Consider the following 12,158-nt stretch of genomic DNA (forward strand, 5'->3'; position numbering starts at 1 on the left):
GCTTGTTGTAAGGGCTCATGCCTCCCACCCCCATGCCGGTCCGCAGCGAAACCCAGGCAGATAATCAGCACGTCCCACTGTTTAGTTACATTTGACAACTGGGTTAACCTGGTACTAGGCACTGGCGAAACGGTACAAAGAGTGCCCTCAATTACCACCACAAGCTTCTGGTGTGAGTGGCACTTGTATTACCCCCCGGGTCAGAGGCCAGAGCGACAATTAGGAAGTCACTTAGACCGCTGGGGGGAAATGGCGGGATGCAGCAGGCTCCAGGCCCTCCCATCAAGTCTGTGGGTGTAGAGCAGGACCGAAAGGCCTCTCTCTCTACCCTTGGAGGAGCTCTCCCTTCGCGCCCTCTCCTTACTGTGACTCAGAGCGAGTAAAACCGAATCCAGTGGGAATAAGGAACTGGGTAGAAGACAAACGACAATGATAAAATCGCCAGCAAGAATGATGGATTCCAGCTGATGTGCTCCACAGGCAAGAGCGCGGACACACAAAGTTAGCGTTGACATTTCCGTCTCCACTCGGGCCTTGCTCGTGCGGCCTCCGCCTCGGCGCCCCCTCCCTTCTCGCCTCCTTTCCCACAAGTGGGGAGTAGGTAGGATGTCAGTCCTAACTTACATCACATCGGGATGGTTCGGGGGCTTGTGGCTCGGTCTCAATGGTATTTAAACCTGGCTTGGTGCGAGTGTGTAAATTTTTAATTGCACTGTAATCTCTCCGGTCGACCCCCCCACCTAGCTAGCCGCCTTGACTGGCACGCGCCGGGAGCCCGGGCTCGGGCCCGTCGGCGCTTCTGATTGGCTGCGGGGCAGCTCCCTTCTGCTCCGCCTGCGCCCTCATTGGGCGAGAGGCGCAGCCAGCGGCACTTCAAAGCGGGTGCTCCTCGCACTTAGGCTGAGTTTAGCCGGCGGGAGCCCGGAGTCCGCTCGGTGCGAGCGCGGGGACACGGGAACCGCGCGGGACCCGAGCAGTTTTCCCGAGCAGCCGCCAGGCTCAGCCCCGCTCCCGGCCCCGCCGCGCAGCCCAGGGACCTGCTATGGCCACGTCTATACTCGGGGTAAGTCGAAGCGCGGTAACACATTGCTTCTTCTAACTGGAGTAATTTTTTCTTTATGGCTTCTCTGGGTCCGCGGCTCCGGAGAAACTGTTGCTGCCGGATGGCAGCTTCAGCTTCTTTTAGCACTTTCCACATTTCCGGGACTGATTCCAAGTTATTGGAAACTAGGAGGTGCCTTTGTAAGGAAATGATTTGTTAAGCAAGTCCTTTATAATTTGGTTTTAAAGAAAACCTAGAGGTTTTTTTTTTTCTTCCCCTCGTGATTTATATCCCATCCCCCCTTGCTTCGGGGATTGTTGCAATTACGCGACAGTGGTGTTTCCAGAAAACAGCCTTAATCGGTTTGCAGTTCCTGTAGTCACGTTAACAAACATTTACACTTCTGCGGCTCCCCTGTTCGCCGGTGACAGACATCTATCGCTGAGTCGCTTCCCTTCGGATTCTTGTTTTCTTAATCGGGTTTTCTTTTCGGTGTGTAAACATTAAAAACATTTTCTATTAAAAAAGAGAAGAGTCAAATCGTAGCCACCCTTGGAAGGAGTGCCCAAGTTTCCCCCGCCCCTGGCCACTGCTTCGGCCGCCTCCGCTTTCGCCCGGTGTTTGCAGCCTAAGTGTTTACCTCCGTGCTTCAGCCGGAAGGGCGATTTGGGGGCTTCTGAGAGAGGAGCGGGCTTACGGCGAGCGGAAGGGGAGCAACCTGAGTCCGGTTCTGGGCAGGGGTTGCAGCTTCCGAGACGAGGAGAACCGGGATGTCATTGATTTGTAACCCCACCAAAAAACAACTTTCCAGCGCCGGGCTCCTCGCCCTTGTGATCGCCTCTGCTCCGCGCGGGGCGCGGCGCGGCGCATCCTCAGCGAGAGCGCGGGGAGGAGGCGCGAACCGGGAAGCCACGACACCCCTCCCCCCGGGACCTGCCGCAGGGGACGAGGCTGCTCACGGGTGCACTTTGTGTCTTCCTCCCACTTCTTCCTGTCCTCCTCCTCCTTGCTCCCTCCCCTCCACCCACTCTAGGAAGAGCCGCGCTTCGGAACGACCCCGTTGGCCATGCTGGCGGCGACCTGCAACAAGATCGGCAACACGAGCCCACTGACGACGCTGCCGGAGTCGAGCGCCTTCGCCAAGGGCGGCTTCCACCCCTGGAAGCGCTCCTCGTCCAGCTGCAACCTCGGCTCCAGCCTCTCGGGCTTCGCAGTGGCCACCGGAGGCCGCGGCTCCGGCGGCCTGGCGGGAGGTTCGGGCGCAGCCAACAGCGCCTTCTGCCTGGCCTCCACGTCCCCCACGTCGTCCGCGTTTAGCAGCGACTACGGCGGCCTCTTCTCCAACTCGGCGGCAGCCGCGGCGGCGGCGGCCGGGGTGTCCCCGCAGGAGGCAGGAGGCCAGTCGGCCTTCATCTCCAAAGTGCACACCACGGCGGCCGACGGCCTGTACCCGCGCGTGGGTATGGCGCACCCGTACGAGTCGTGGTACAAGTCAGGCTTCCACTCGACGCTGGCAGCGGGCGAGGTGACCAACGGCGCGGCGTCGTCATGGTGGGACGTGCACAGTAGCCCGGGATCGTGGCTGGAGGTGCAGAACCCCGCTGGGGGGCTCCAGAGCTCGCTGCACTCGGGCGCCCCCCAGGCCTCGCTGCACTCGCAGCTCGGTACCTACAACCCCGACTTCAGCTCGCTCACGCACTCGGCCTTCAGCTCTACTGGCCTCGGCTCCTCGGCCGCCGCCGCCTCGCACTTGCTCTCCACAAGCCAGCACCTGCTGGCCCAGGACGGCTTCAAGCCGGTGCTGCCCTCCTACTCGGACTCCAGCGCCGCTGTGGCGGCTGCTGCCGCTAGCGCCATGATCTCGGGCGCCGCGGCCGCCGCCGCCGGGGGGAGCTCGGCGCGGTCTGCCCGCCGCTACTCGGGCCGCGCCACCTGCGACTGCCCCAACTGCCAGGAGGCGGAGCGGCTGGGCCCGGCCGGGGCGAGTCTGCGGCGCAAGGGCCTGCACAGCTGCCACATCCCGGGCTGCGGCAAGGTGTACGGCAAGACGTCGCACCTGAAGGCGCACCTGCGCTGGCACACGGGCGAGCGGCCCTTCGTGTGCAACTGGCTCTTCTGCGGCAAGCGCTTCACGCGCTCGGACGAGCTGCAGCGGCACCTGCGGACTCACACCGGCGAGAAGCGCTTTGCCTGTCCGGTGTGCAACAAGCGCTTCATGCGCAGCGACCACCTGAGCAAACACATTAAGACGCATAACGGGGGCGGCGGGGGCAAAAAGGGCAGCGACAGTGACACAGACGCCAGCAACCTGGAGACGCCCCGCTCTGAGTCCCCCGACCTCATCCTGCACGACTCCGGCGTCAGTGCGGCCCGGGCGGCGGCGGCGGCGGCGGCGGCGGCAGCCGCAGCGGCGGCGGCGGCCTCGGCGGGAGGCAAGGAAGCCGCATCTGGCCCCAACGACTCCTAGAGGCCTGGCGAGAGGCTCGAGCGAGCGAACGAGCAGAGACACCGAGAGCTAGCTAGAGGTTCGGAGGGCGAGCGAGCTGGGGACGGACTGGCAGGGGCTCCGGCGACCCCTTGGGCCGGCGCGAGGTGGAGCCGCACCCGGTTCCCCGGCCGCTCCTCGCCAGCCACGCCAGGAGCTCCGCTCTGCTGTCCGAGCCTACACGAGAATCGAACGCGTGGTCCAGGAACAAAAGCGAATCGTCCTCCGACACAAACACCACTTGAAAAACTACACACAGAGACATAAACACACACAGGAGACCTACCACCATAAGTACGCATCCTCGCGCGTGCGTAAGCGCGCGCGTACACACACACACACACACACACACACACACACCACTTGCACAAACTTCTCGAGCAAAGAGCAATATACAGAAACGCTCCCTTCTCCTCCATCGCCCACCCCTTCCACTGCCCTTCTCTCTCCTTTTCTCCAAAAACAAGCCACCACCCTGCAAAGGACTGTCAGAACATTTGAAAACAAACGGGACCTATAAAAACAGACCCTTTGTGTGGATTATATTATATATAAAATGCTCCAAGTCCTGCTTGATATCTACTTACAATGAGACTTTTTTTTTCCTAAAAAAGGAAGCATCAAAAAAGGCTTAAGGTGAGAAATTCAACTGGAAGTCTAGTGACAATTTCTCTGTATTTCATAATATCTGTATAAATAGGGTTCAAAAGATTGTGTTCTCTTTTATTTTCTTGTAAATGTTCATTCGAATAGTTTTTTTGGTGAATTCCTGAAATTCAGGGAGTTTTTTTTCTTTAATTTTCTGATGCACTTTGTGAAAGTCAGTATATATGTAAAAGATATTTAAAATGTTGAGTTATCATTTCACTCACACACACGTAAGTTAAAGTCATCTAAAGAAATTAAAAGCGTTTATCTGTATGAAGAAAATCTTGACATATTTTCATTTTGGCATTATTAAAGGACTCTGAACAATACACTTTCTTTTTTAAAAATCCTGTTCCTCCCTCAATAATCTTTATGTGGGTCGACTTTTTTGATTGGGAAAAAATTCCCTTAATGTTAGTTTTAGTTGATGTAAGGTTGATGTGAATTATAAAAGCCATACTACATATACGTTTTTGAGGAGTCAAAATTATTTATTTGTATATCAACAGCGTAAGTTAAATTGGGCTATAAGAATGTGTAGTTTTATTAATGGGAGAGCTCTCAAAAGGTGACATTTAAAAACTATGGAGCATCTAAAAAAAAAAAGCAAAGGTGTTTGGCAGCTTTAACTGGGGAGGTGACTTCTCCCGGGGTCAGAAAAAAACTCCAGTGGGTTTGTTTGTTTTTAAAAAGCGATTTAAAAACAATCTGTGAATGGGAAAAGCTTTTTAAAAGAAGTCTTTTAGTTCCCAAGACCCTCTATGTTGGGAGGCGACTCAGGGGAATAAATCGCTAGAGTCAATACCCCGGAAAAGACATTTCATGCCTAAATGAAAATCTTGTTAAATGTTATTAATTTTGACTTAGAGCACACAGCAGCCCCCTGTGCCTTGTATTCCCTTATTAGGGATTCATGTCTTATCAAATATCTAATTAATCTCCTAGACATCATTTGTTCTGGCCAACTTTATCTCAGCTGGTCCACGGGGAAAACTCCAAATATTCTCCGTGACAAAGCTCCCTTGAAGATCTTTTTAATTGTCTAAATTAACTGCACCAAATTTGCATGTCAAACGGTAAAGGGCAACCTGAGATAAAATGTAAACGTTTTAAAAGCCCCCAAACTAAGCACTTGATTTGATAACTAGGCTTTTTAATGTTATGGAAGACAACTGCTCCTTTCCTTTTCAAAGACGGCTGATCTATGCAAATAGTGAATTGGAAATGCCTAGGTCCCCGCGCCGTCAAATGGCCCTCGCAGGTTATTTGAATATCAGTGGCGCTGCTTCTGAAAAGGTTCAAGGATGCTCTCTGACTTCTTTGTGATTACTCAGTGCGGCGTCTTATTCTGAAGAAAAAAAAACTCAGGAATAATTAAAGGCTGGGATCAGGCCTGGGAACACATTTGGGACAGGAATCTCATTTAGACAGTCTCTTTCAAAATAAGGCACAGTTAAATTGACCAGAAGGCAATTATTGAAATGAAAATTATTTTCACTCTCTTTGTCTTCTGACCACCAACTTAACAGCCCCAGTTTAAAAGAGAGAGAGAAGAGAGGAAGGGACGAAAAGAAAATTGGTAAATGAGATAATTTCGCAATTCGAAAAAAATGTTAATTTAGAAAATAAAGTACGTATTTACAGAATAAAAAATTTCTAAAAGGCTCTCCACACAATAGGAAATACAAGCAAAGTCAGCCCCAATGGGGGAAAATTTATTTTTTTTTTTGATTATTGTCAATTTGGGGGAGGTTTTGATTTTTAGGAAAGAAAAAATAAATTATTGTCATTAACAATCAACAAAATGTTTTCTCGGAAACTCTGCTCTGAAAAGCCAAGTAACAAAGTAGCGATAAAACAGAGCGAAGGTCCCTAGAGGGGCGTTTGCTGCGTGAGGTTCTAGGGCTTCTTCCCTTTCCTCCTTGTGGTCCCCGCAGCCTCGGCTGCCCCGCTCTTGAGTTTTTCTTTTCCTGGGCTATTTTCTCTCCCCTCTCAAACAGCTCTTAACCAGGACCCCCTCCTCACCCCCAGCTTCTGGGTCAGGTCTGGTCTTCCGCAGAAGCTGGCAGGGGTGCATTTGTTCTGGGGCCTTGGGGTCGAGGCGCTTGGAGGCCGAGAGGGTGCCCGGCGCGTTTGGGGGTGCGGGCCGGCGGCGCGGGAGGTGAGGGTGTGGTGGGCTTTCCTAAGCAATGAAGGCGCCGGGGCGTCTGTCCCAGGCAGCTTTGTTTCTCGTGGATAATAAAGGCAGATCAAAGGGCTTGGCGGTGCAGGTCCCGCTGGCCGCGCGGCTCCCTCCGCAGCCCAGTGATCAAGGCCTCTGCGCGCTGCCTCTGCCCCGCGGGTCAGCGGACGTCCATCACCGCGGCTACCGGGAGCCGCGGGCGGCAGCCGGAGCGGGAGCGTCCAGCCGGGAGACCAGCGCTCGCGGAACCTGAACCTGGAGGGAGTGGGGCCCTGTGTCCCAGCCGAAGCCAACAGCGAAAACAGACCCCAGCCCTCCTACTAAGCCCCCAGCCCTCGGGGCCCCTGGGGGCGCAGGGCAACCTTGACCTGAGCGGGTGGCGACCAGTCGAGGCGGAGCAAATTAAAGAGGGCGTGTGTGGGAAGAGAGAGCCTCCAACCAGGAGAGGACTGCGGTCTTTACCTGGAGGGGGGGCGTCTCCTCGGGGCCACCCCTGGCCTCCAACGGCCTGGCCGCTCTGCCTCTGGGGCCCCGGAGGAGCGGGAGCCAGGGGTCGGGGCGCAGACGAGGGTGGCTGTCCGGAGGCCGGTGTGCAGTGGGGAGCGCAGACAGGGCCCCCGAGTCCTGCTCAGGCCCGAGGGAGGGGAAATGCGATTTCGTTTCAGCCGGTTTCTTCCAGCGTTTCCTGCTCTGCAGCTGCCTGCGCAGAAGACCGTTTTCCTCGACCCTGCGCCTACCCAAGCTCCCTCCCTCGGAGGTTTTTTGTTTTTCTATCCTTTAGAGTGAATTGGGCCTTACCTAACGAGGAAAAAGAAAAAAAGAAGGAGAAGAAGGAGAAGGAGAAGAAAAGAGAAAGATTTTCTTTCCTCCAGAGGGAAACCAACATTATTTTGACAAGATTAGAGAGTGCACCTGAACGGCGTGTCTGGACATTCTGTCAAATCGTTATAAGTCGTGTAAAATTGAATTTCTTTTTATTCAGATGGAAACTTTATTTATTTTAACTCTAATCTTATTTGCATCTATTATCTGTATTCACCAAGGCTCTCTCCCACTACAAAAATGCAGATGAAGTAAATCTTACATAAATCCCGCCCATTTGTGTAATTGGTATACTAAGTGTTTATTTTAAGTGAGAATAATTTAGCTACAAATTTTCTTAAGGAATAACATTCTTAACACATTAAAAAAACTGAAAACTCTGATTTGCTTTTATGTTTGACAGTCGCTCTTGATTCCCTTAAGAGGAGCTGGGCGAATGCGGCTCGCTGGCGCCATCTAGAGCTCCGGGCAGGGAAGGCTGCGCTGTCCGCCCCGCTCACCGCTATTAACCGCGGGGAGACCAGCGTTTACCGCCATCTGCAACGACCCAGCGGATCAAGCAAAGAAACGCGAGCCTTTGTATTCCGGGGGGACGAGCCCAACTAATGGCTGATATTACTGCTCCTAGGGAAGGAGGGCGTTTCTGGAACGTGCTAACTGAAAATCCAAACAAAACAAAATAACGCCCTGCTTGTCCCTAGTCTTGTAATTGTCACAGTGAACAACCCTTTCAAGGCAACTTCTGGATCTTCCAACTCAGTTGAGCAAGCTGGGCGCTGTTGGCGGCGATGTGGAACCCGGGATGGGGACCCGGCCGTGGGCGGAGCCCCCTGCATTCTTCGCCCAGAATCCGAGCCCAGATCCGAGGCCTCCGGGTCGGTGAGGCCCGCGTGTACTAGCCGGGGCGGGCGGCAACCGAGCTGGTGAAACCAGGCGACCAGACTGTCCCGTGTCCCCAGACCCCTTTGAAGGGGAGGGAACGAGGGACCCGAAGCTTTCGCCAGCCCAGGGCCGGGATGGCCGAAGCAGCCTCCTGCCTCGCCCGCGTCCTCCAGGCCACGGGCCCTCGTTGGGCGCTGGGAGCTGCCGGGCAGGCCGGGCCGGGAGGGGCGCGCAGGGCCCCCGAGAGCTGCCGGAAACCGCTCGCCCTCACCCCGGCCCCTCCCAGAGGCTCTGCATTCCCTGCCCGCCCCAGATGACCCCCTGTGCCCCTAACTTTTCCCTTTGAAACCCAAACCTAAAATAGGATAACAGTTGGGGGCGTTGACCAATTTTCTCTCCTCTGTTTGCATTGCCTTCCCCCCGCCGCCCCTCTCCCTCCTCTTCCTAGTTGGGTACCCCACCTCCCATCTTTAGACGTTGTGCAGTGGCTTCTTCCCCTCCTTTCTTGTTCCCTCCGCCCCCACCTCACACGTTTATTGTATTTTAATCTGAAAACCTACACCTCCAAGTCCCGCGCGGGAGGCGCCACCGACCACAGCAGCCAGAGCCCGCGGAGGCGCAGGGGCGCGGGGCTCCCGGGTCTCGCGCCGGGGAAACGCCGTGCGTTTGCGGGAACTCTCGCTCACCTTTGCCGCGGATAACGCGGCTGGGTTTGTATTTGCTGTTTTAATACAAACCCTGCCGCACTGCCTATTTCAAAGATGTGCTAATTACTACTTGGATAGCAGGGCGCAAAGTCCTTGTCCATTTCCCAGTACAAAGTAGGTTGTAGAAAATTTGAAATTGCCTTTCAGCCTAAAGCTGCCTTACCTGAATGTCATAATTACAGTAATTATGTACATCCAAATTACATGCTAATTAAATTAGAATCAAATCGTTCTAAATCGAAATCAAATGAGGTAGTGAAGAATTAATCAATGACAACATAAATAGAGAGCTTCCTTCAGAGATATTTATTGTAACGATCCAAGGAGGAATTTGATCTGAAAAAGTCACCTGTTTATTTACTTTCAAATTAGTAATCAGTTATTATCCCTTCTCCATAATTTTAACCGTTCAGTGTTATTTACCCCCCACCCTCTCCTGTCGCATGAGTTTATAGAAATATGTATGAGGTAAATACATACAGACATGCCTACCCTATATGTTATTGATATAAATATATACAGTGTTTGCAACTCCAGTTAAGGGGAAGGTTTCAGCCTGTCAGTGGGGAAACATTCTTCTACGGCCCGTTCTCTGGGATCCGGGAGAGGAAAGCAACCAAGGTTTTAGGTTTTCCAAGACCCTTACACTCTCTTCCTTTGGAAATTCATACCAGAGACTTTGCATTGTTTTACAAACGTCTATTTCTGGGCGATTCATATATCAAAGAAATACCAAGTGACAGGGCGTCTCTCCTAGTCCGTTTTCTGCTTGCAGATGGCTGGCGAGAGTTGACCTTTTCCTTTTTGTCCCAGGAGTACCGGCGTCCTAAAGCGCCTTCTTCACCTGTGGAGCCCCAGCGGCGAGAGAAATGCGCTGGCTTTCCTGCCTGCCGAAGGCGAGTCCACCCTACGACCTGCGCCCGCGAAGCGCGCGGGAGGCCGGGCGAGCCCAGGCGGGAGCTGGCAGGCGAGGGCGCGAGACGGTCCGCGGGCGCGGGTCTCCAGAGCGTAGCTCCGGTGGCCCGCAACCTGGCGGGGTGGCCCAGGAGTTTCTTCTGGGAGGGCGACCGGCGTGGTTGGGGCGGAGAACCGGCGCTGCGAGCTAACCCGATCCTTTCCCCTTGCACTTTGCGGGTGGGGAGTCCAGCGGGCTCCTCGCGCGGGAGGCGCTTCACGTAGGGCGGGGATGAGCCCAAGTCTCAGCCTTTCCATGTGGGTTTGAGGTGTGCTCAGAAGGTCCCCAGCCGCGGGTCTGGAAGGAAAGCGCTGTAGAACGCAGGGGGAGCGTCGCCTCTGGGGTTGGGAGGTGCAATGCCAGCTCTGGACTCACTCCATCACCTACCTCAGCGCCTTGCCCGTGTCCTTTGGGTTTAGGGCGAGGTGCTCGGAAGCCCGCTTTGGTCGGCCTCTGAGACCCCCGACCTCCACTTCTGCCCAATCCCTCCGGAAGGCCATCGAGTCAAAGGGACAGGGGGTTCCTGTGTCTAGAAAGGGGGAAAGGTGGCTCACGGGCAGTTTGGACCAGACTGTGAGTGTCTCTCCATCATAAGCCACTTGTGCGTTTCACCCCGCACCTCGCTTCATTGTTACTGTTACATCCTGAGGGTGGTGGTAAGTACGGCGTGAAGGGAGGAGAAAGGCGGGAGGTGGTGAGTTTAGGAATCTCATCAGGGGAGCTCTCAGCTGCGTCCGTCTTATTTGTTCCTTACAACTTTTTAAAAGCATTTCTCCCCTTTAACAATAATTTTAAAAACCCAAAACAAAAAAACCGCTCCCAAGTCCTGCAGGGATTGCATATCGTTATCTTTTCAAGAAGTATGAACTACTAAGGTTTTCTCCTCAGAAAACCCAAGTAAGATTTCTTAATATCCTTCAGCTACTGAAGCTAAAAGGCAGCTTTCTTCCTGATCTTAGGCACAGGGTGTGGAGCCTTACGGAGCGGCTTCCACCAGCGTCTTGGCTCAGCGGTCATTAAGTAAGGAGAATGAAATGGCTCAGGTGGATTTTGGAAATCTTTTAACTTCGAGGCTCAAGTATATTAAATGTTTGGTGATTAAAACTGGTAGACGGCGGTGCTGCCAGCAGCGGGGACTCATCTGATTCATTATCAGCAAGCTGTGTCATGGGCGAAGAGCAAAACAGGTCTCTCTCTCCCAGCCTTTCATATAAAATGCTTTCTTCAGATGAAAACGTATTATTCAAAACAAGATCTCCATTTCACTTTGCAAGGTAAGCAGACCTGCCGTTATGCAGCAACCTCTGCCTATTTTGGCACATTAAATAAAATTACGACTAACTTACCACATAACATTCAGATAAACAAACAAGTCCTAACCTAGTAACCTGATCCTTCCTGGCCATTTGTAAATCGACAGCACCTCCTATAGGAATTAATTTGCTAGTGTTAAATTATTTTAAACGTTGGGGAAAAAGGGAGTGTCCCAAAATGCGTCCTAATTCCGCCAGTGCAGTTCCAGTCCCCTGGACAAATAAATGTCACTAGGTACACACAGGTTTTTTTAAAAAAGAATTTCTCTAATAAGGATAAGAATGACAGATTTTCCCTGTGGTTTCTGAAAAAAAAAAGTCACTGTTGAGGGCTTTTGTTCTTGAATCACATTCATTAAACTTGGAAGATTCTTTTTTGGTTTTCAGTACTTAAGGGAATCTCTACACATACAACTAGACATCCTTTTTATTATGAGGCTTATGTGTTCGATTTCTACTTTATATTTCAAAAAAGCAGAATTAGATGCCTAACATTTTTATCACTTTAAATTCCTTCTACCCATATCATTAGAGTATGTGGAACAAGTAAGGTGAGCCTCTTTAAAGCTGTTACCATGTTATAATTGTATGTGGAAATACCTTCCCTCAGCTTTTAAGTTTGCATGGCTGGAACGCTAGCCTCTTGGGGCTGTCTAGCATCCTTGGTGACCAAGGCTGAAAGCCAAACAGCAAATCAGTGCCTTCCACAACTACATGGGAATATTTCTCACCATTGAATGGGTAAGAATATCCGGACTATTGGTAGGTAGCACTTTATAGTTTCTCAATCTTAACAATGAAGAATAATTAAAGCAGAGATTAAAAAGAATTCCTAAGGTCACATAAAGTTAAAAGTGGACCATTTTTTTGAAAGTCGAATGAAAAAAGTGTTAAAAATGATAATGTATTTATTTTTAATTACAAGATGCATTTCAGCATTTCTCTTCATGAACACTGTTGGTTCAGAAACCCTTTAAGGCCGTAGATATTGCATAGGTTTGACATTATAAAAATTATAAAGTCTAAAGAGGCATAAGAGAAAATAATCAGTGCAACACTAACGAACTCAAGGTGTAAATTAGCAGTCTTTATCCATTTCAAATGCATGTTTTTTTTTTTTTT

At 51.9% G+C, this 12,158-nt stretch overlaps 1 protein-coding gene across 1 annotated transcript; it reads left to right on the top strand.

Moving 5' to 3' along the window:
- The first annotated feature begins 917 nt into the window (after positions 1–917).
- SP9 (Sp9 transcription factor) lies at positions 918–4,528 on the top strand. Its single transcript, XM_081050572.1, has 2 exons — positions 918–1,063; positions 2,076–4,528. Exons 1-2 carry the CDS (start codon positions 1,043–1,045, stop codon positions 3,507–3,509), a joined length of 1,455 nt encoding a protein of 484 aa, XP_080906698.1. The 5' UTR covers positions 918–1,042; the 3' UTR covers positions 3,510–4,528.
- Positions 4,529–12,158: the final 7,630 nt, after the last annotated feature.

This window comes from Rhinolophus hipposideros (genome assembly GCF_964194185.1).
Source record: "Rhinolophus hipposideros genome assembly, chromosome: 6".
Classification (NCBI taxonomy): domain Eukaryota; kingdom Metazoa; phylum Chordata; class Mammalia; order Chiroptera; family Rhinolophidae; genus Rhinolophus; species Rhinolophus hipposideros.